The sequence below is a fragment of the Rattus norvegicus genome, chromosome 10, assembly GCF_021556685.1.
Source record: "Rattus norvegicus strain SHRSP/BbbUtx chromosome 10, alternate assembly SHRSP_T2T, whole genome shotgun sequence".
NCBI lineage: Eukaryota > Metazoa > Chordata > Mammalia > Rodentia > Muridae > Rattus > Rattus norvegicus.
In genome coordinates this window covers 52,134,836-52,158,569 of record NC_141543.1, presented here as the reverse complement: position 1 = coordinate 52,158,569, position 23,734 = coordinate 52,134,836, and the positions used below count along the sequence as shown (strand labels likewise).

At 47.9% G+C, this 23,734-nt stretch overlaps 2 protein-coding genes across 39 annotated transcripts in view; one reads left to right on the top strand and one right to left on the bottom strand.

Moving 5' to 3' along the window:
• The window catches only part of Epn2 (epsin 2), a 61,863-nt gene extending 49,202 nt beyond the window's left edge, over positions 1–12,661 (top strand). For 16 of the 27 annotated variants that reach the window (NM_001033914.2, NM_001305628.1, XM_087574048.1 and 13 more), the window contains 4 exons: positions 6,914–7,078; positions 7,609–7,695; positions 8,131–8,346; positions 10,234–12,661. In NM_001033914.2, the coding sequence (NP_001029086.1) occupies positions 6,914–7,078; positions 7,609–7,695; positions 8,131–8,346; positions 10,234–10,523 (758 nt within the window). In that variant the 3' untranslated portion in view covers positions 10,524–12,661. The remainder of the gene's footprint in view (positions 1–6,913; positions 7,079–7,608; positions 7,696–8,130; positions 8,347–10,233) is intronic. The other 11 variants (XM_087574055.1, XM_087574051.1, XM_087574042.1 and 8 more) reach the window with 2 other exon arrangements.
• B9d1 (B9 domain containing 1) lies at positions 11,319–23,734 on the bottom strand. 12 transcript variants are annotated; one of them, XR_015630348.1, is made up of 7 exons: positions 23,613–23,692; positions 22,472–22,540; positions 21,036–21,147; positions 19,545–19,641; positions 19,185–19,247; positions 16,642–16,763; positions 15,431–16,136 (listed from the first exon to the last, which is right to left on the bottom strand). XR_015630348.1 is itself a non-coding variant. In XM_087570389.1 (7 exons), the coding sequence occupies exons 5-7, from the start codon at positions 19,226–19,228 to the stop codon at positions 15,907–15,909; spliced, it is 342 nt and encodes a 113-aa protein (XP_087426515.1). In that variant the 5' UTR covers positions 19,229–19,247; positions 19,545–19,713; positions 21,036–21,147; positions 22,472–22,540; positions 23,613–23,692; the 3' UTR covers positions 15,431–15,906. The 12 variants fall into 12 exon arrangements, 10 of the variants coding, with proteins under 10 accessions (XP_087426514.1, XP_087426515.1, XP_087426506.1 ...); XM_087570389.1 differs by having other exon boundaries at positions 16,642–16,709; positions 19,545–19,713; XM_087570380.1 differs by having other exon boundaries at positions 16,642–16,709.

Below are 23,734 nucleotides of genomic sequence, written 5' to 3'. Positions count from 1 at the left end.
ATGGAGACAGCTGTTGGTAAAATCTAAACTGTCCACTTCCCCCTTACTTTGTGCAACCTAATTGAGGTCACATTGTGTATAGTTACACCCAGACACACGTACATTTCCCAGCTTCTGCTGTGCTGTGAAATGTGCCCAAGTATCATTGGAAATCATGGTACTCATTCGTGTGGTGTTGGTTGGCACTGTGTGACTGGGCCACTAGCTTTTCAGCAGCTGTCCTGTCTGGGATGTGCTATTGAAAAGTGATGCCAGAGTCACTGTGTTCTCGGGGCCGTGCCCAGCCCCCTGACCCGGGCAGGTGCTTTACTTCTTGCAGCGTTGAGGCTCCAGAGCAGACGTGATATGGGCTTACTGCGCAGCCTCTGCTAAAACCCAAGTGTAAGAGCCGCTCCTCAGTCCCAGGATACTCATAATTATTAAAGCCTCTTCCCACAGCACAGAGCTGCTTTCTGCATGAAAGGAAGGCTTTTCTGAAAGCCCCCATTTGTAGTGGGCCCGTTGTCACCAGTTCTTTCCAAACAGCACTGGGCACTGCTGAGCCAAGTGGCCTTGGAGGAAATGCTAAGAGCCCAGAGGAGGGAAGCTGGAGCCTGCCAGGTCAGCGGGGCACTTCCTCCTCTGTTCTACATACACAAAGCTGCCACCTGGTCTGAAGAGGCCTCACAGCCTCGTAATTCAGAAGGCCTTGGCTGGTTTGTCCCCCTTACTGTCTACCCACCTACCAGAGCCAAGGCCAGGACTGAGCGTAAGTTCCGCCTGGCGGTAGCAGGTGTGCTCTGGCTTCTTGCTGACCCCAGTATGGACTGTGACTGCGGCTGTGCTATGCTCATGAATATTCATTCATCCTCTGGGCTCTATGTGAATGGACCTACAGAGGAGGCGGAAGCTGCTGTCTCTCTGAACTTAGTTCCATTCTCCCTTCTACTCATTTGAGCTTTAAATAAGCCTTTATTTACTGGGTGTGTGACACGGCAGGACCTAGTGATGCCAGACCCTGAAGGTATAGAAGAGCCTTGTAATGGCCTCATTGCCCTTTCTCTCCTGTGCCTGCTACTTTCCTGTGGAGTTAGGGGTAAGGGCACTCTCTTCACAAACTCTACTGGCTACAGGACTACCGACTTGTGTCTATGGTGTTCTTTTTATCTTTCACTAAATTCAGCCCATCAGCTTTCAGAGTCCTTGTTACACACACCTTGGACCCCAGCATTACTTGTAGAATGGAAACCTGACAGCTCATTTGGGTTTAACTGGTTTTCTTTTTTTTTTTTTTTTTTTTTTTTTTGGTTCGTTTTTTCGGAGCTGGGGACCAAACCCAGGGCCTTGCGCTTCCTAGGCAAGCGCTCTGCCACTGAGCCAAATCCCCAGCCCTGGGTTTAACTGTTTGACCCTGATGATCTGTGTCATTTGAGATGGGCAAGGGTTTGAGCTGTGCCTGCATTTCATTCTCTGTTCAGAGCTCTGAGTTTGACTACTTTGTTCCCACTGGCTCTGCGTGCTGCTGGCTTAGGAGGAGTGTTGCAGGTGTGCAGACTGGTGGTGGGTAGCTGGGGTAAGCTCTAGGACTTGGACTGTGAGGTGTAGGCAGCCTGTCCTCTCATCCTCCTCCAAATCTTTGTATTGTCTTATTCTGCATGAGAAACTTCTATAAAGATTTCATTTTTATTTGTTTGTGTATGCCACAAGTGTAGGGGTGCCTGCGGAAGCCAGAAGAAGGCATTGGATTCCCTGGAGCTGGAAGTATAGGTTGTGAGCCACCTGCTGTGGGTTCTGGGAACCAAATTCTGTCCTCTGGAAGAGAGTCAAGTACCCGAGACACTGAGTTATCTCTCCAGCTCCACTCTTCTTAAAGACATGGGTTGGGTGTCTATATGTGGAGGTGTGGTCATCTTATTCTCAGAATCCCCCCTTACCCTTTGTTCTTGCTCTTGGCTTCCTGTTGTCTTCAGGTTGGTACAATGGCTTGTTTCTTCTTAGAGGCAGGGACCATCCCAGGGCTTGGCTGAAGGAATGCTAACCAAATTGATAGGGTAGAATAAGACAACTATGCAGGAAGCCTAGGTTATTATGTGTTTGAGTAGGTGGCTCTTGCATTAGAGGGGCTTGTGTGCAGGGCTCTTGATTGCATTAGGAGCTTAGATTTGCATGCATTCTGGCTTCCTATTTACCTCATAATAGACCCACTAAATATCTTTATTAGGTCTTCCCAGAATCTGTGTGCTTAGGGAGACAGTGTAATATTTTACTAAAGTCTCCAGGGGTTTTCTAAGGACAACCATGGTCCCACACCCTTTGTCCCTAGTATCCCACTGAGTCTTAAGCCCTTGAGGTACTTCCTGTGTAGACTCTTGAGTGTGGCCATGAGAGTGGCTCTTCATGTCTGTACCTGTAGCTCTAGATTTCTTTGTTCCCTCCAGTCCTGATGCCAGCATGGTATAGAGTAAAAGGAGCACCTGTGGAGAGAGAGCACAGGCACTTAGAATCGAGGTCACTGTATGAGAGCCCTGCAGGGTGGGAATTGTGCTGTATTGTCTGAGACAGTGCTCTCTTACATGCCTGGTGGCTCCCTGGAAGGCTAACTGCATGTTCTGTCCCCAAGGCCTAGGGAGTAGGGAAGCTCACTCTGTAGATCATATATGACTTTTGGGAGTTGAGATTTATTTTAGCCATGAGTATTCTCCCTGGTTGTCAAGGCAATATCTGACTCCCTTAAACTGTGGGAGTGGGTGAGGGGAAAACTCTCCCATGGAGCATTAAGGTTTTCATTTAAAAAAGGGCAGTAGGGGCTGGATATGGTAGGATGTGCCTCCTTATGGGGGCAAGAAGAAAGACCGCAACAGTCTTCTGAAAGGCACTGATGCTCGGTGTTGCCAGGGACCACAGGACAGTGAGGTCTCCCCAGCCTGTGTCCCTCAAGTACATCTAGCTGAGAGAACAGTGGGCCTTGCAGTGGAATGTTTGTTATATGAGCCTGTAAGGCATCAGTGAGTAGTGGGGAGAGCAGGAAGGCATGCTGAGTCCCTAGGACTCCCATATGGCATTGGTCCTGGGATCTCTGTGTCATCATACCACAGCTATTCTGGCTTCTTGCCCAGCCTTCTCCCTGGCAAAGAATTTTTACCATAATACTCTCTCCAGTTGGGACAGAGCCATGCCTGATGAGGCACCATTCCTGTACTGTAGTGTGAATCCAACTGAGGCCAGGGTCACAGTCCTGGCAAAGCATCCCACAGCTAGTAGAGGATCTGGAAGCATAGTTCCAGGCCCATAGGGAAACTAGAAGGCTTGGGGTAGAAGGTTAGTGGTAGTTCTCAGGGAGATAGTTGTTTCTGGAAGGTTTAGAAACCTAATAATTCTGGCAACATTAGAGACAGAAAGGCCAAGTAGGAGTTGGCAGGACATGAGAACAGGAAAAGTGCGATTTGAGAGTGCCTCTTGATTTGCTTCTTGCTTCATCTAGCTAGCTCACAGCTCTTGGGTGTGTCACTGCAACAAGCCTAGGGAGAAGTGAAGGCTGCATTTATTCCCCCTCATGCTGCACTATACTAGCCAGTAGCCTTGTCAGACCAGAAGTCACATGGGTATGGGGATAGTGACTGCAGTATCTGAGTAGGACCCAAGTAGGTCCTTTGGCATTTTAGAGCCCTGTGGGCATAAAGTTGTGTGCTTGAAAGACTAATGATGGGGGCATCTTTAACACCCATGGAGTGTCCTACTTCACAGGAGCTGTCCAGGGGAATGGAGTTCTTTTTCAGATCTCAGAGAACAGTCCTTAGCTTCTAAGACTGACAAGTCCCTGTTCTCTGAGTCCTGATACATCCCAGTCTTGTCGGGTGTTCCTCCATGGCTAGAATTGGGGCTAGAATTATTCACTCTTCTACCATAGGGAATTCAATCAGGAAAAGACCCCTGGTTAGATGAATGGTAAGTGGAGGATTCCAGAGTGACCAGGGCAAGAAACAGGTTCAGTGGGGCTTGTGACAGAAGGCAGAGTTTCTTTGGTGTGTTCAAGGAGCATAGGGAGTCAGTGGCCAGGCTAAGCATGGAAGCTGTGTGGCTATCTCTTCTAGCTCAATGACTTTTGGGGTTTCTGAAGAGTTCATTTAGAAGGAGATAATGAGCCAGAAGAACATTATAAACGTTACTATTCAGGAAGCTGAAGAATACTCAGGCAGCTTATTCCAGTATTGTGTGAGCAAAGAAAGACTGTGTCCAGGGAAGGAACCGGATAGTGCCAGTGTTGAGGACAGTGGTAGCAACTTCTGTGTGTTTGCAGGAAATCATAGTCTCTACCTAGGCAGCAGTCCTAGAAAATCCTCTTTTGTTCAGAGGATAATTGCGGAAGCATATTTGAAGGCACCAGGTGGCGGCGGCATTTCTTTAATCACAGCACTTTATTATTATTTACAGTATAAACAGTAATACTAACAATAGAGGCAGAAATATTTTTCACACTAGATTTGACTATAGTTTTTAAATGCATATTTAATAATTAATTATCTTTTTGTTGATTCTAAAACATTGTTAAAGCTGGGGGGGGGGCACAGTGCATACTTTTGATTCCAGCACTTGGGAGGCTGAGACAGGCGGATCTCTTTTAAGTTCTAGGGCAGCCTGGTCTACAGAGTGAGTTCCAGAGCAGCCAGGGCTACACAGAGAAACCCTGTCTTGAAATACAAAACAACAAAAAAGAACTAAAGGGCTATGGAGTTCTACCCTGAGTCACATGAAGGAAGAAAATACAAGGAGAGATAATGCTTTCTTTCTAAGTCCACACAGAGTTTATAGGTAAATTCTGTTAGCATTCAGAACATCTAAATTCCCTTTAAAGAACACAAAATAAGAACTTCCTGCTGTTTTCTGGAGACTGAGGTAAACTTGACACCAAGTTAGACAGTATGGGTTCAACTATTTTAGGTCAAGGCCACTTAGGAATATTGATTTATTGGAAAGAAATATAAATCAGGAAAGTTTTTAAAAAGATAAGAATACTGTGGAAATTCCTCTGTCAGAACCAAGTCCTTAGAAGTGGACTTACTAAAGATGTAAACAAATGTGTGGTTTTCCTGTGGCGGCAGAGGCAGGCGGATCTTGCCAGTCTGGTCTACATTGAGTTGCAGGACGGTCAGAGCTACATAGAGAAACCCTGTCTCAGATAACTGAAATAGGAAAGCAGTCACAAAAAGACATTCAAGGTTATTGTCAGCCACACAGTGAGCCTGAGGTATGTGAAACTCGGGTTTAGGGAGAAAAGAATCGTTTTCATAATATATGTGAAGATGATTAATACTGTGCAGAGAAGGAGTCGTAAGTAGGCCAGTGCAACAGGCTTAAGGAGCCCAGTAATGGACAACTGAAGATCTGACTGAGCCGGAATGGATGGGCACTGTAATTCATGCTGCTGAGGTTAGTTAGGCAGACAAACCCTAGAGGATGCCTGATAAAAGACCAAGACCTTGTAGGAGGAGGGTGTAAAAAGATATACATGTTTATTAGGGAGAGAGCAAACATAAAACTATTGCAAAATAGACTTCTTAAGTACCACTTTGGCACAAATGGAAAAACTGGGTTACATCAGAAAGTTTGAGGCAACTTCAGGGTGATAGGTCCTGCTTAGAGGGTTATAAACCATTAGAACCGGCGTGGAAATAGTTCTGGCATTACTTGCTAAAAATGCAGGGATCTGTGACTCAACAACTGACATTGTGTGCACAGAACAAAGAGATGCGATACAAGAATAGGCAACCACACAGAGCACACCCAGGGCCCACCAGAATGATTGTCTGTGAGACTTTTCATAGGTACATTTTAGCTATGTGTCACAGATAAAATGTGTAGTAACTAAAGCTAGTCACCAGAAAGTGAGCATACACATAGGTGCACACAGACACGCACACCTTTACCTTATTTGTATGATAAATTCAGAAATCTGACATAGCTGTCCAGTATATTGTTTCAAGGTGGGATAAACTAAAGGCAAAGCATGAGGTGCATTAAATGGCTCAGGGTTCAGGACATTTTGCGGTGGACCTGGGAATGTAGCAGTGTTTAAGCGTTTCTTGTCTTCCACAGGAGGAATGATTTGTTTCATATTTTCGTGTGTGTGTGTATGTGTGTGTGTGTGTGTGTGTGTGTGTGTGTGTGTGTGTGTGTGTAGAAGTCAGAGGATAACTAGTAGAAGTTTGTTCTCCTGTCATTTAAGTCCTGAGGAATGAGTTCAGACCACCAGGCTTGTTTCCAGGCACTTTTACCGGCTGAACTATTCCACCAGTTGTGTTCCGCCCTTGTGAAGAAGGGTAGTTGTGATGCAATAAGTTGACCACCCTATGTTGCTCCTATACTGCTCAAGCTGGTGGTGAGCACCTACTCTGTTACTTTCTTTCCTTGATTCTCAACCATTTGAAAGCAGGGCCCAACCAAGACTGATGGGAGAATACCTCTGGGGAGCTAAGTAGTCGGAATGTGGGTTACCAAACTTCATGTCTGGGATGGAGCCTGTGTTTATAGGGGAAGTAGACATGTTCCTTATAGTTTCATTTGGTTTGGGGAACCCCTGTGAGCCCCTTGTGTGATGGGGAATGTTCAGAAGGCCTTTAGCTTTGCCTGCTGTGCACTTGCCAGAAGACAGTCTCTAGGCATTTTTATCTGGCAGCCTCTGGACTCTGCCTGTTCTTACTGGTACGGTATGTGTCTATATGTAAGGCTATGTGAGTTTGTTTTCGTATACCATTTTTTTGTTGCCTATGCCTGAGAAGGCCAGAGGATGTCAAATCCCTTGGAACTGGAGTTACAGACTACAGTGAGCATGCTGTTGTGAGTGCTCGGACCCAAGCCCTGGTCCTCTGCAAAAGCAGTAGAAACTCTTTTAACACTTTGCAGCTCCTGTTCTGAATTTGACTCTTGACTTCTTTAGGTACCAAGCCAGCTGCCTCTGTGGACCCCTGGGGAGTACCTACCACAGCCAGCATACAGTCTGTCCCCAAGAACTCAGACCCTTGGGCAGCCTCACAGCAGCCTGCCTCCGATGCTGGAAAAACAGCTGATGCCTGGGGGGCTGCCAAGCCTAGTCCTGCCTCAGGTAATCACTTTGCTCAGCCTGGTCCCTGAAGCTTCACCACTTCTCCCTCTCTCCTGGTGCACTGGTAGTAGCTTGCTGACTGACTATTCCCGCACCCATCCCAGATGGGAGCAGCCATCAAAAGTCCTTTTGCACACCCACAGTTGAGAGAGGTGCTACACTGGGCCCCAAATGTGAGCTCTGGTCTCCTTTTTGGGTGGCAGACTGACCTCAGGACTCCTTGGGGACACTTCCCACAGACTCTATCCCAGTGTCCAGAACAACACATTTCCTACACTGTCAGCCCTTTCCACATTTGAAGGAGTATGGTGGAGGTCGTGGCAGGCACTCATGTTCTCTGATCCTACCTGTTGCCTTCCCAGTCTAGCAAGTGACTAAAGCGTGGACCCAAGTTTAACACTGTGATGTGGAGCACTTGGGAGAGAAGCCCTAGTCTTGTGTTAACCCATTATCCCCATGCAGATTGGGTACCTGTTGTGCTGGGGAGTGGAAAGAGATGCTTTCAGTCATCAGCTTGTATGTCCCCTCAGGGTCCTTTGAGCTCTTCAGTAATTTCAACGGTACAGTTAAAGACGATTTTTCTGAATTCGACAACCTTCGAACTTCAAAAAAACCAGGTACATATAGATGGTTTCTAACATTTTGTGCATTTGACCACCTAGTTGATTTTAGAAATAACATGCTTTTTTATCTATTGAGATATCTCACTGGCCCAATAGTTTGTTTACATATTAACAAGAATTCAGAAAGAAAATTTAGGAAATGAAACTAGAAAGTAAATGTGAACAAATATGCATCTGCACTTTGCTGTCCACCCCAGCATCTTAGTTAGTCTTAATCTTCTGGTAGGAAGAGTGGGCTATGTGTAGTACTTTGTGAGTCTTGCTTGCCCACTTAATGCTTTTTAATTGTATTTTTTCATTTGTTCACTTATTTAGTGTGTGTGTGTGTGTGTGTGTGTGTGTGTGTGTGTGTGTGTGTGTGTGTGTACACTGTTTACAGTAGTATAAACAATGGGTGAGAAGACAACTTGCCTTGTTTCTGTCTTACAGCTGAGTCAGGGGCCTCAGTACCACCCCAGGACAGCAGAACCACGAGCCCTGACCTCTTTGAGTCTCAATCCTTGACTTCTGCCTCGAGCAAGCCTAGCAGTGCTCGGAAAACACCTGAGTCCTTCCTGGGCCCCAATGCAGCACTGGTGAACCTGGACTCACTGGTGACTAAGCCTAATCCACCAGCTCAGTCCCTCAATCCCTTCCTGGCACCAGGTAGGCATGTGCTGGGTTATATCTGTTGCTGTACTATCTACAGCTGGCTTCCAGCCCTTTCTCCCCTCTCAAGGATGGCTGACCTGTGTCTGGGAAGGGGCAGAGCCCCAGGAACTCCACATTGCTATTGGTCTCTAGGCCTGCCTGGTGGGGTGGGTATAGATGCTGAGGTTAGGGAAGAAACCACTTCCTGGAGAGGAACTTGCCATAGAAGCTATCTGCACTGTCCCTTCAGGGAGGATCTTATTAGTACTAGATTTGGGTCTAGTGAAGGGTGTTGGCTGTCCTGTGTATCACATGTTATAGGAGAAATACTACCTTAGTCCTTTAGCATGAGCCACCCTTTAAGGCTGAAGGGCCCCTGTCATAATGCCTGGCACAGGTTTCTACACATGTTCCAGGTACTGCACTGGCCAGAGGACAGGCCCAGTCATTGAAACTAGTACTTATGGTCCCCACGGCCTGGCTCTGATCTCTGACCTCTGACCTCTAACCTTCCAGCTCATTTTCTACCCTCTTCTACCCATTTTTTTTAACCCCTTCCTCCCCACGTGAGTCACACTTCAGCTAAATAACCACCTGCGAGATTTTAGCAGTCATAAACTCCAGGCTATGATCCACTCTGCTTGCCCATCCTCCTCCTCTTTCCACGTTCCCCCCAGCTGAGCTCTTCATCTAGTACACCATCCCCCTTTCCCTTGGTTTGCATGGATTCTTTCAGACTTAGGCCTCTAACAGTGTCAACTCCGACCTGGCTCTGTGTTTCAGGGGATTACAGGACTTGACTTCTCTGTTCATACAGATCCTGGCAGAGGAATATGATCTCTAGAAACTAAGATTTAGGGCCTGTGGGCAGAAATTGGAGCTGTGGAATTTCTAGGTTCCATCCCACTCTGAGGGTCCTAATGGTTGAAGGCATTGTATAACTAGAGAAAGGTTGCCCTGTGGCTGGAACTGGACAGGACCTGGGTCCTCATCTAGATTGGTTCCCATGCTTGCCCAAAAGCCTCTTGTTCCCAGTGCCAGAGTCCAAGAGGTGTCAGGGGGTCAAGCACTGTGGTGGGCCTTGCTTACAAATCTTATCATAGACTTTAGGAGCCATTGCCAGATGGAGGATGTTTTGGCAGATATCTGGGCTACATGGGTAGGCCTGGATCTGTCATTTCTGAATAGGGGTTACATAGCCCCTTTGTCTTCAGTGAACCTGGGGTTACATCAGAGTCCATAATGGTTCTGGTAGAAGTATATCCTCAGAGTAGGTCAGAGTATAGCAGCTTCCTCTTTGTCATGGTGTCTCATGCTGCCCCTTGATGAGCAGACCATGATGGTAAGTGGTGCCTAATAAGCTCAGAGGGACTTAATAGCATTCCATGTACCCTGGTAAGACCCACCAGCTATGTCGTAACAGGTAGAAAAGCCTTTCGGGTGAGAAAGGTTTAGAGAAGCTGAGACAGACTTGGGTGGCTAACTTCCCAACAGCAGGCCTTCTCAAGTCTTCCTGGTGCCAGTGTTTATGTCCTGGGACCACTGCATGGCTTATCCCAGGCACCTGTAACCACGACTGGCTGGCAGAAGAGGGAACAGGGTAGCTGGCGACATTGTGGGTACCCACTCTTCATAGGAGCTAGAATATCCAAGCCCAAGTACTCTTGGCTCTGCCTTGTCTATCTCTGTAGCCCTGGACTAGTTTCACCCTCCTCACAGTGATAGTCTTCTTGGCCTCAACAGTCTGTACGTGTTTGCCAGTGTCTCCTGGAGACTACAGAAACACAGCTCTGCCCTTCAGATCAGTATTGGAATGCCAAAAGTGGAGGCAGGGTTTGTGCACTTTTCCTGAAGAGGTGGTACCTTCCAGTGGCTCATCCTGTATTCTTTCTCTTTTACCAGGTGCTGCTGCTCCAGCTCCTGTCAATCCCTTTCAGGTCAACCAGCCCCAGCCACTGACACTGAACCAGCTTCGGGGAAGCCCTGTCCTGGGAAGCAGTGCGTCCTTTGGGTCTGGTCCAGGGGTGGAGACGGTGGCTCCCATGCCCTCTGTAGCTCCACACTCAGCACTGGGGGCCACTGGCTCCTCATTGACACCACTAGGCCCTACAGCAATGAACATGGTAGGCAGTGTGGGTATTCCCCCATCAGCAGCTCAGCCAGCGGGCACAACCAACCCTTTCCTTCTCTAGTGCCCCGTGGGGACTTGCCTGAGTGAACACCCAGAGTGCTGGGCCAAGGACGTCAAGTGGGGACTCACTCTGATTTGTGTAGTGGCTGAGAATATGGTGGTAGGGGTATTAGAGCTTCAGGTCCAGCTTCCTGGTGAAAGGGTGGTTGTTACAATCCAGACTTTAGGGTGGCCTCACTGTCCTAGTCAGACCCCTGGGTGTCTTCCTGAGTGCTCAGTTCCTCTAAGGTCTGGAAAGGAGGTATTTATCAGTGTTGCTCAAGATTCTGGGATGCTGTCTAGCCCAGAATTTGGGACAGTCACATTGTGTGTGTCTTGCCCACCCCAGTTATCTTCAGGGTGCGGACAAGGTGAAGCTCTGACTCCATTTGACACTGACCGTTGGGAAGTGGTTGTGCATATTTTATTTTCCTTTGACTCAATGTGAGTTCAAGGTAAACACTACTACCAGTGTGGAGCTTTAAGCTGACTGGAGCGCGACCCTGCCCTATGGCTCTGTGCTTGTGCACGTTTGCACATTTTGTTGAGTACAGTTTCATATTTGAGTTTGCAAAATTATCTAATAGTCTTTTTTTGGCTAATATTTTTATAACGTGGTTCTTATTTAACTGTCTAGTTTTGATAGAATTGACCAAGTCTGGCTGAATTAAGGTCTTGGCATGTATTATTTTAGTGGTCTAATTTCTCTTATTTATGGTTTTAACTGTAAGAAGACTTTAAAAGAAGAGATATTTGGATGACAAAATATGCCTTATGGAAAACTAAGCAAAATTCTTTATAGCAAAAAAACCGGGAATTTGATTATACAAAAAGAATTTTATTAAAACAAGACAAAAACATCCAACAATAACGAAACCCGTAGCCTCTAGTTGCCTTTTTCCTTTCTTCAGCTCTTTTGATGAATTACCAAATCAATTGACTTCAGCATTTTACCTAGATCTGAGAGGCTTTTTTGCTACTAGTATATTGACATCTTAAGGTTAAAAGGAAAAACAACGCATGATTGTGACTTGCCAGTTTTTATCAACTAATCCCTTTTTTGTACCTGGGATGCAGGGGTTGCCAGGGACTTCTGTTTACTGCAGACCAGAAGTGTGGCTGGCTGCCCTGCCATCATGCTCAGGTTAATGAGATTGTGTGAAAATGGAGGTGACTCTACACTTGTGGGCTCAGAGGTCACCACGGATGGTCCCCCTAGCTGAGTCATGACAGGGACTGGCCCTGATTTGTCTTCCTGCCAGCTCCAACTCAGGCTACTGACCAGGAAGTAACCGTATCCTATTTTGGAGAAGAAAAAGTCCTCAGGTGGCATAGATTTAACATACTGCACTGATACTACCCTTTCTCTCCCAACCTCCTGCTGTCCTCACTCCTCACCCTCAAGGAAAGTATTAAATCTTGAATTGCATTTCTTCAAAGGAAGGACTGCCCCTTATTGGTCCTGGCAGTTTGTGTGTCTTTCCTGCAATATGGAATTTTAACCTTAAGCTCCAAGGACACCCAGCCACCTGCCAGTTCCTCTCTGCATCCAGAGAAAGTTTTGACCCTCAGCACCCACATAGTTGACTGAGTGATTACTGTTTGAGAGAGGACTGCACTTAGGCCCCTCCTGAGTCTGAGTCTACATGCTGTTCCTAGGCCCCACAAGCCAAGGGCCCTTCCTAACTACCCTTTCCACCCAGGACCCAAGGCCTAGGGAGAGGCTTGGGCTCTGCTGTTCAGGAAGGCTGAGCTGATGGCTGCCTGGGAGAGATGGAGGTATCACAGGGCAGGGAGGCCAGGCACCAGTCCAGACTGCTTCCTTCAGATGGTATAGGCTAGGGCCAGAACTGCCTGCTGTGGGCCCGTGATTCTGCTCCAGAAGACAAGAGCCCATCTGACTGGATCCCCATCCCAGTAGCCATTGGGCTCTTCCTCCCACAGGCCACCCAGCGCATGTCCCTGTTACCCGCTGCACTGATCATGAAGCCGCTGGCCACTGCCATGTGTGTTGCACACGTGCCACCATGCCCTTCTTGATGAATACCCTGAAGGAAGTCACCCCGCTGCTTCTCAGTCCCAGGGCTGGTGGGTGGTTTTGGATTTGTGTTGACTGTTGATACTTTACTGTATAAATATAATTTATCATTTGTATCATGATGTGGGTTTTGGCTGTGTCCTTTCACTGTCCTGTCTTTAAGCATCCGATGGGACAAGGTATGGCAGGGCTGGCTTGGTCTGCAGTCAGGCTCAGCTCTGTTTTTGATGGACATTGCCATAGTCTGTCTGAAGGCTGTGCTGGGCAAATGTTAGCCCAGATGGCTGTCAGTTCTGAGGCCAGTTCTCAGTAAGCTTTAGTGGTTTCCCATCCACTTCCTGTCTTAGGGCTACCTACTATTGCTGTGCTGAAACACCAGGACTAAAGCGACTTGGGGAGGAAAGGGTTTATTTGGCTATGCTTCCACATCTCTGATCATGAGTACCCATACCTCCCCACCCTCTACACATACAGGATTTCTGTCAGTCGGGCACATATCTTACGTGTCCTGGATAGGAGGAGGTAGGTTTGATTAACAGGTTACCAGTTACTGTTACAGGTAGCCCTCTGAGCACCCAGGCCTTCAGTCTTACCTTTCAGACCAAAGATTGGTTCTTTCTCTGTTCAGCTTGGGGTTGGGGATTTAGCTCAGTGGTAGAGCGCTTGCCTAGCAAGCACAAGGCCCTGGGTTTGGTCCCCAGCTCCGAAAAAAAGAAAAAAGGGGAAAAAAAGGGGGGGGGGGGCGGGCTGGGGATTTAGCTCAGTGGTAGAGCGCTTACCTAGGAAGTGCAAGGCCCTGGGTTCGGTCCCCAGCTCCGAAAAAAAGAACCAAAAAAAAAAAAAAAAAAACAGAACAAAACAAAAATTGAGGGCTTGTGGAGGCAGGCTTCTCGAGGTAGCCAGCAGTGTAGCAGGGTGAGCGACACTACCATAAATACACAGTACTGGGGCTCTGTGAGGCCTCCAGTACCAGAAAGGGTCTGGGATGGCCTCAGGCTCAGCTCTGCAGGAGGCCCATCCTTTGAGTGAGCAGCTGGGAGCCAGCTTTTTGCCTGCACGTAGGTATTACCAGCCAAGACTTGTTCTGAGTACCAAGCTCATAGATCCTGTGGTTTTGTGCTGGTTAATTTTACGTCAGCTTTTCTGTCACAAGCTAGAGACATTGGAATATGAGGAAGCTTCAATTAAGAAAATGTCTTCATAGGATTGGGCAGGCTGGTAGGGCATTTTGGTAATCAATAGGTGAATGCTCAGCTCATTGTAGATGGTGCCATCCCTGGGCTGATGGTTCTGATTGCTGTAACAAAGCAGGCTGAGCAAGCCACGAGGAACAAGCCAATAAGCAGTGCCCCTCAGTGGCCCAGACCTATTTCAGTGATGGTCTGCAAGGTAGAATTCTAAGCCACTAAGCCCTTTCCTCTCCAGCTTGCTTTTGGTCATGGTGTTTATTAAGCAACAGAGACCCTGACAGGAGACTGCTTCCCTCAGAACCTCAGCAGTCTGTGAGCCCTTTGCTTTTGTAAGTTCCATTGACACATACTGCTTTTATTGTGTTTGGTTTGACACAGACTTTCTCCATGTACAGCACTAGCTGTCTTGGAACTCGCTTTGTAGACCAGGCTGGCCTTGAACTCCCAGAGATCTGCCTGCTTCCGCCTCCCAAGTACTGGAATTAAAGGGGCATGCCACATAATTGGCTCTACATTTGTTCTTTATTAAAAAAACTAGGGTGTTTTGTTTTAATTTTAAGTCTTCCCCCCCCCCCCCCCCAGAGCTGGGGACCAAACCCAGGGCCTTGCGCTTGCTAGGCAAGCGCTCTACCACTGAGCTAAATCCCCAACCCCTAATTTTAAGTCTTATATTTGGGTTTTAGAGTCCTCTCACCTAGCCTTTTTTTTTTTTAAATTTTATTGTGTATGAGTGTTTTGTTTGAATATATGTCTAAGCTATGTGCATGTCTGCCACTCTTGGAGGCCAGAAGATGCCATTGGATGCCCTCAGACTGGTGTGACTGACAGCTATGAACTACCATATGGTTGCCAGGACTTAAGTCAAATCCTGGTCTAATAGAAGAACAGCCATGCTCTCTGCTGAGTTGTCTGTCCAGTCCTTTCCTAATCTTACGATGTTAATATTCTTTAGTTTTGTTTCTGTTCCTTTCTTATTTTACAGACTGGCCTGTTTTTTTCCCCAAACTTTGCTTTTCTGGCATATGCTGCTGTCCTCCCTGGAGCTGTTGGCTCAGCCATGGGACCTTCCTTGAGCTCTGCCAGTGGCTCTGTGCTGTTGAGTGTGTGTTCTTCACTCCTGCCTACTCCCCACTGCAGTCTGTGCTGTGTGCCATACCTTCTGATTTTCACTCACACCATAAGCTCTTTCCTTATAACAGTTCTTTGTCAAGAGTTCATACAGGACTAAGTCCCATTGCCTCCCTTTTTTCTCTTCAGGATAGAACATAATAGAATTTACTCCCACAAAATGTCCAGCACCGGTATCCTTGAAGCACCCCTTCTGGCTGGAATCTGACACCACACTATTCTCTCATGCTGCTGCCTTCAGTGTGGATGTCCAAGGGCTCCATGGACAGGAGTAAGGGCAACTCTGGAGGTTTAAGGGGTCAGGCTTTCTATGTGGTGAACAACCTTCCAGCATTTCATAAGTTTAACAGTGTGACAGAAGAGGCCTAGGAAATGTAGTCTTATGGTTTGATTAGGAAAAGGTGAACAGTCTGGTAGATACAGCTGTGACAGTAAGTAAACGATAAACCTAGGTGTCATGTGTCTTAATGGTCACATGTCTAGTATAATCCTACATTCCAGATATGCTCCAGTCACTGGGCTCCAAAGCTCTCCTCTGTGTGGTTTCTCACCGTGACTGGCAGACATGCAAGAGCCTCTTGGGAAATGGTATATTTCTGTGCCTTGACTTGACAGCCATGAGGGCTAGTGTACAGAAAGGACATCAGGTGTAGAAGGGAGTTTTGGACTGAGGGAGAGACCTTGGGTGATGAAGTTGCTGAACTGTGAGGTCTATACCTTCTGCAAGGGTGGAGGGCGTGGAAGAGGTGCTTCACAAGAACAGCGGAGAAGACAGCACCACAGCAAGCTTTGGTGAGACCAGCAGTTGTGGAGTAGTTTGACAACATGTTAATTCATGTGTCACACTACCAGCATGCGTGGAGAAAACTAGGGGCCCACAGATGTCAGGGTGTTGGGCTACGGCGCTTGCCCGGAACCCGCACTGGTGGTAGTCTCCTGCCTGGGATGGTTCTTTCCCTATCCTCAGGCAGCACACGAAGATCAGGATGGAAGTAGGGCACAGGAATGCATGGTGGAAGGCAGGTGCCGCTCAGGGCCCTGGGAGTCTGCTAACAATACGGTAAATAGTCACAGTGCCAGCCATGGAGCAAGTGACTAACTTCCTGATGCTGAAGAAGACACTGAAAGGGGGGGTCAGCTCTGTGCAAACTGCTCAGCAGTCCTGGAGAGGCCTCCACTCCAGCATGACATTCTACTGGGTACATCCTGTTGGGCGCCAGGCCTGTTTCTGTTAGAGAGGTGCTAATGAAGAAATCAAGAAATGCAGGCCCCAGAATCTCTGAAAAAAAAGTGACACTTTATTATATAAAACTATCTTTATCTCCCCCACTTCTCAGCCAGGTTGGTATGTCCTTGGTTGTGTGTGGGCTGTAAGGTATTTGGTCCACAGTGGTGGAGAGAAAAGCTGACATTTTTATTGTGGGTTTCCCTGTGGCAGGCTGGGACTCAGGACTCCTTGTGTGTCCACAGGCCCAGTATCATAGCCCAGCTTCTTCATGTCCTTGGTCACCACATTGAAGAGGAGGGTAACAAATCCCTGAGAGCGAACACGGGTCACTGGGGACAGAAGCTGAGCATTAGCTGGGTTTGACTGGGACAGACAGAAACCACCTGCTGAAGCCCTTGTGTAGGTAGGTGGTGGTCTAGAAAGTTCTTTGGGTGTCTTGTATATCACTAGGTCCCAGTTGTCTGGAAGCTCCTTGACTTTCACACATGTGTTTTCTGGGCTCCTAGGGATTGGGGACCCATCTCAACCCTTAAGTTACCTGAAGCATCAGTCTTACCTTCCCGACCTTCACCCTGGGCCACCACCTTGGGGTCAGTGTACTCTGGCCGACGTCCCATGAACCAGCTGAGAACAGGAAAACACCAGTGAGGAGCACTTGGGACTTGCTGGCTTCAGACACTGAACAAGAGTGTTCCAGGCTTAAGAGGTTGTAGCATTTCTCCTGCAACCCCTCCTCTAGGTGCCAGGGCAACCTCCTACCTATTTGATAGGCCAAGCGGGGTGCCAGGAGATGTCCCCTGTTAGGGGTCCATTGCCAACAATTCTAATAGTGCCAGGTGCTCCAAGGGGTGTCTAGCCTGCCTGGCCAAGTCTTTTGTGGTTTTAAGCCAAGGGTGAATGTTGAGAGAGATGCAGGGCCAATAGTACAACCAGGAGAGAAAGCCTAACCCCAAGAAGGGCCAGATCCAGCTTCCTAAGCTTTGTCTCCTTATGTGGGATCCAGGACAAGCCACACCCCACCACTGAACCTGTTTATCTAGTATAGGGTAATAATAGCACCTACCTCATGAGACTGTGAAGTGAAGGCACCCTATCACCTGCTGTATGAAACATTACCCATTCTAGGGAGGATCTGGCCCTGGAAGCCTGTGGATAGCGACAGGTCATCTGACTTTTAAAAGTCTCACCTAGCCAAGGGTACCATTCAGCCCCCAGGCCCTGGCTGGCAAACTCAGAAGCACTTCCTACAAATGTCTTGTAATTCACAATCCTATTGCACCCAAACTTCAGATCCTGGGCCCCACCCACAGCTCTATGATATATGGATACAGACCCTGCATTTTGTATAGGCTTGGAGCATACAGAATTAGCCCAAGCACAGCAGCTAGGACTAACTCAGGCTTTGTGGAACAACTCCAGCATTCCTGTTTGCCTGAAGAGGTAGGACTTCGTCTTCTACCTGGACAGTTTGCAGCAGGCATTCTTGTAACCATGACTACACACCCACAACCTACAGCTATGCTGAGGTTATGGCTAGATCTCTGGACTTCTAGGCTAGACATCACAGTCCTATTAAACTGCTGGGTAGGAGTTCCTGAGGGGGCCGTAGGAGAAGAGTTCAGACAACCTAAGTAGAGAAGCCAGGATTCCTACAGCTAAGCATTCTAGAAACTAGATGAGTGGGTGTCTCTCTTCTGTTTCCCAACATAAAAGTTCTAACTGCACTCAGTACTATGAGGAGTCTCAGAGCAATCCTGGCATGTAGGCACCCTGGCCATATTTCCAGTTCTCTTCTACAGTCATGGTTACCAGAAAGCCTGCTCCAAACTACCCAGAAAGTAGACAAAGTCCTACCTCCTCAGGCAAACCGGAATGCTGGTGGAGTTGTTCCACAAAGTTCTCTCTACATTTAAGTGAAAAAAATCTTTTTCCATTTGAGAAGAGACAGAACAATGTTCCAGGCAAGGGCTGAAGCAGAGCAGAACCTCGTGGGCTCAAAAATCCAAGGGCTGATAAAAGGGAAGCAAACAAGGGAGGCCACTGCCATCCTGGTTCAAGAGACTCCCAAATGCAGAGGGTAAGCCACAGTGCTTCCAGCAGCAACAACACCCTAAGACTCTGGAAGGACTGGATTGGAGATACTGCAGTGGTCTGAGTAACAACTTTAGGAATACTGAGGGAGGACCAGAGACACCGAGAAGGTGACCGGATTTGTGAAGAGGGTCTATATAGGTATTACTAAGAATACTACAAGGTAGAAACTATCCTGGGTTATCATGATAGGTTAAGGCAAGGTACTGTCAAGGCAGCCAGCCATAAGTCTTTCTTGAAGCCCAGAACCTTTTTTTCTTCAGCCCTATGAAAACTAGGGTCTAGTTCCCTTCTATGGCTTCTATCTAAGCCCACTATCATGACCTGACCTACTACTTCAGTCCCGAAGGTTGGTGGTATCTCTCCCAGGTGATCCTAGCCCAGGAACAGCTAAGAAGCCCTTTCTTTCTTGAGAGCTCCTCCTAGAGAGTATTTTGTGGCAATGGGGATCTGAATCTTAGGGCTGGAGCCAATGGTGAATGTTGTCCCTTCCTTGTATAGACTTCAGATGACTTCCTTGGTTGAGCTCGCTTTCTCTTCCTATCAGGACTCTGCCCAGGTCCCTTTGCCTGATACTAGCTTGCAAGAAGCTTCTCATTGGCTGCTGCCTGAGAACCCAGTGGCCCTTCATTTTCTTCTCATCCTTTTCAACCAGGAGGGGAGCAGAGATAGCATACAGCAGAGCTGGTCTAGCAAATTCCTACTTGGATGTGGCAAAGGGTAGAAGGCCTTTCCTCTAAGGCGTCTCTCCAAGGTTTCTGTCCTGTTGTATGGGACCTTCTCACTGTCATATCCTGGCCACTGGCTGCTCCTAACTCTTAAGTCTTCCTCAGGGCCTGTAAAGAGGACGAAGGGCCCTATGTGTGAACATGCTTCCCAGATTCCGCATGGCTGCTGCTCTTGTTCCTACCCAAAATGGCCTCCCTGTGGTGCCAATGCATGAAGGCTTTAGTAGAAGGTGCTGGCCAATCAGTTATCCATTAGATCAAGGGCAAGCAGAAGACCTACCTTGTGAACTTCTGTAGTGTAGATGTAGACTCTGGCACAAACATGGGGATGGTCCTTTTGTGCCTGAAACAAGTGTTTTCATACAGAGATGTGCTGAGGAACAGATCAAAGTGTGTGGCTCCACACTGGACTTTCTTCCTTCTACACTCACTACTGTCCCTCTCCAGCGGTACATATATCCTACTTACATGGGTCTTTTCCAAGGTGCCAGGCCACCCAGGTCCCTGAATGTAACTTGCCCAAGTCAGAGGAAGGAGCAGTGGCCAGAGAGTCTGAGTCTAAAACTACTATTTTCAAGGTTTGCCTGCTCGGTAAGGGGCAAATTGCAGGCCAGGGGCCAAGTCAAGCATGGGCACCTACCGTCCAGGAGAGAAGGGCACATGCACTGCTCCATAGCCTCGGACCACGTCATTCCCAAACACGTCCGGTCCATACACGCTGAGTACAATTTGTGGCCCTTGGAAAGGACAAGGTTGACATGTAGGAAAATCAGGGAAGGGGAGTAGTAGCTGGTGTGCCTAGTTGAAAGCTGGAACAGACATTTAAGAGAGTGATGGCTAGGGGTTAGGGATTTAGCTCAGTGGTAGAGCGCTTGCCTAGCAAGTGCAAGACCCTGGGTTCGGTCCCCAGCTCCAGAAAAAAAGAGCCCTAGGAACCCAGTCCATACCCAGGGCTTGTGTTCCCCCACTACTTTCTGTATCTCTGCTGGTGGCCTGGCAGTTGGGAAGGAGAGCTAGAACATTGAGTAGACACAGGAAGTCCTATGGAAGCCCTGTGCCAACCCTGAGCCCACCCTGAGCCCCTCCTTCCTTGCTGATTTGTGTGGCCTTACCAACTCTGACACCCTGAAGAAATCATGGCCTTTCAGGTACTTTTTCCTTAACATACTGACGTTTAAAAATGCTTCCTGTTCACACCCAGCCAGACCCACTACTATCTTCTACTCCAAAGGACAGGTGAGGCCTGGAAGCTGGCTCTGTAGTTACCGTTGAATGGCCTTAGACCAACTTTTTCTCTCATGATCTTTCTTGTGTCTAAAAACCTTAGAATGGCACCACACAGGTGGTGCTCAGTGAAGGATAAAAAAAGCTGTGCCTCTCACTCTGCCACCAAAGGTGACCTGGGAGTTACTCAGATAGTTCCTGTTCAGCCTTGTCATTCTCAGTGCTACATACCTGGCCATCCCCATTAACTGTAACTGTTGGTGATTGTGGGCACATGGGCTGTTCCTCTGAGAACTGTTGCAGTAAGTCTCAGGTCAGTCACACATAAGCTCTTGTCACACTGTACTCACCTCTGAGTGCTGGTCTCTGTTGGGTATGTGCTCAGTAAAGGACTCAGGCAGGCAGTTCTCTGGTTAGTACTACAGTACGCTGTACTCTCAATGGCTGCTTCCCCCAACAGTGTTCTCTGAACTTCACTGGACTACACTCTTGCTAACCTTACAGAACAACCGTAACCTGTCCTGGCGGCCTCCATTGTTTTGCTCGTTTTCCTAGCTTTGTAAGGGCTCAGGATTAGAAGGGTGGCTATAGGATGAGGGGAAAGCTTTGCCCAGAATACCAACAAAAGGCTCAGAAGAGGGTGGGCCCTGAGCAACCAGCACAGGATGAGGAGCAGATACTGGAGCTGACTAGAGTACTGTAACAGGAAGTTGGATGACGTGGAGTCAGACCCTCCATCCAAGTGCACAGCACTGCTCCATGTGCAGATTGCAGTTAACAAAAAAGGAAGATGCTGAGTGTATCAAAAGCTAGGGCACAAACCCAGGCATTGGCAGTGGCCACCTAAAGGAGATTGGTGGCAGATGTGGTAAAGATCTACCCCTTCCATCATGGCCCACAGACTCACAGCCATAGGGGTTGGTACTTTTAAAGGTCACGTCGATAGGGAAGTTCCACACCAGTGCTTGCCGTACATCTTGGCTCTTGGATGCTATCTGTGAGATCCCTTCTTCCAGACCCTGTATAGACATTGGCAGAGACAGCTGGTCTGAGTGCCAGGAACCCATGACCTTTCTATTTAAGCAGGCAAGGTGGAGAGATCATGTAAGTTCTGTGTTGCTTGTCTCTACCCGCCCTTGAAATGCCTTGGTCTAGATTCTACCCTCCTAGTTACCTGTACACTCTAGCTCCTGATCTACTCCCTCTTCATTCCACCTGTCCTTGAACGTAGCACAGAACGTATCCTACGTAGTGTCTCCTTAACAAGTACAGATGTTCTCCACAAAGATGGGGACTCTGTCAGACATTGGTCACTCCCAGGGGACTCAATAATAGTCACTAAGTTATAAATGGTTGTGAGCCACAGTGTGGGTGCTGAGAATCAAGCTGGGGTCCTCTGCAAAAGTACATATTCTGTTCAGTAATTTTCTCCAGCCCCAAAGGTAGCTCACAGCCACCTGCAGTTCCAGCTCCAGGGGATCTGACCTGTGGCCTCCACTTGCATTCATACCCATACACAGATATATAGACACACAACTTAAAATAGAATTAATCTCTATGCAAGTATCATAAGAGAAAACCCAAAAAGTATTAACATGTCTGTGGTACAGATGAAGAAACTCTGGCTCAAAGACGTTGGACATTTTTTTTTTCTTTTTTTTCGGAGCTGGGGACCGAACCCAGGGCCTTGCGCTTGCTAGGCAAGCGCTCTACCACTGAGCTAAATCCCCAACCCTGACGTTGGATTTTTTATTTTTTCCAGTTGTGTGGTCCTCCTATATGTAGCCCAGAGTTGACCTTGAATTCCTAGAGACACTCCTGCCTCAGCCTTCTGTGTTGGATTACAGGCAGATGCTATCATGTTTGGCTGGCTTTTTAAACTATTGTGAAGGTTAGGCTATGCAAACAATGAAGTATGGTGTGGTGGTGGTCTTCACTGCAGCCCCTTCCTGTGGTAAAGAACTCAAAACCTCGAGAACAGACCCTTTATTTTGTTCTGGTTGGTTTTTGTTGTCTGAGAAGGGGCCACATTTTGGGGGGGGGGGGGTATTGGCTGATGGGTGTCCATAGCCATTGGCAGCTGGTTCTCCAGAGCCTGCCACGTCTTTTTTTTTTTTTTTTCTTTTTTCTTTCTTTTTTGAAGGCTGCCACTTCTTATTCTTGACTGCCACCAACACAGATGAGTGAACCCCGTAGTATACTGTAAACTAGCTTTGCTAGAAAGGAGCTCATGTTTGGGTCATCTCTGACCTTAGTGTCTACCTGTTGGGTCTGGAATAGAAGCATATGAGAAAACTTTAAGAATCACAAGAGCTCTAGGGGAGGCCCATGAGTCCAACTCACCGCTGTTGGGGCCCAGTCCTGGCCGTACACAAAGCAGTACTTGCAGTAGAGGTCATCGTACTCTGGAAACTGAGAGAAAAGTATACAGGCTTTGGTCTAGAAAGTGCAAACTGGACCCACACACTAGCTAGGCAGGTGCAGTGGGTAGGAATCATGAACATGAGAAATCTGGGGTTGAGGATGTGGACATGGGTTTCAGCAGGGACAGGGAATGGAAATGAAACTGGGGTTAGTCCCAGACTGCCAATTATCACGGGTTATTTTGCTCTGTTTTCTGTCTTTCCCAGTCCATCATGTGGCAGGCCCCTTGCCCATCTTTCAGAATTCACCCTCAGGGAATTCTTTACTCTCTAGCTGGCTTAAGGATCATCGCTTGGCTCCCAACGCTCCTCTGCATTTCTGCATCCAGGAAACCAATGTCTATCTGACAAGCCCTGTTAGATTGAGGAAGGAACGGGTTTCATGCCTCGGGGCATAAGTTAGAGCTACAGAAATGAGCTGCCGTGGAACCCAAGAAGCTACAGTGGAACCCAAGAAGCTACAGGGCCAAAGAACATGGCTAGAACTGAGGGCCGGGAAGAAGGGAAGGCCCAGAGCAGAAGCTGAAGGAAGGTGTCCAGAGGAAGCAGCCCAGGTAGGCATCCACTTACTGGAAAACGGAGGATGCAGTACCAATGAATGGGAAGGCAGGAACACCTACTGAGCTTCAGACCTGGTAGAACTTAAATCATCTCAGCCAAACCTCAGAACATGTAGGAATAATGAGCATTTTCAACAAGCAGCCCAGAAGAAGAATGTAGCAAAGTTCTGTCTGTCAGACCCGGGTCAAATCCCACTTGGCCACTGCCTTCCGCTAAGTTCCTAGCTGTTAAATGATCGGCTGAATCCCATTAGTTCTAGACCATCACTCAACCAAGTAAACAGGAGCCAAGCAAGAGACCATAGTGTGACTTTGGTACCAGCTCAACACCTCGAGGTCAGTTTTCACTCGTGCTTGTCCGGTCCATCAACCTGGCACCAAGGTTCTCAAATGCTGGTTCGCCTTCCCAATTATTTGAGACGCTCAGAGCAATGGCTTGACTCTCTAAGAGCAGAGGAGAGAGCCCAGGGAGAGGAACGGGAGGAGTAAGTGGCTGCTTACCTGTGCGCTCTCTACCTGCCCGTTGACCATGAGCAGGAAGACACTGGGACTTGCTGCAGCCATTGCAGGCTGGGCCGCGCGCCCTTGCCAGGAGGCTCCTGGGTTGTCTTGGAAACAGATGG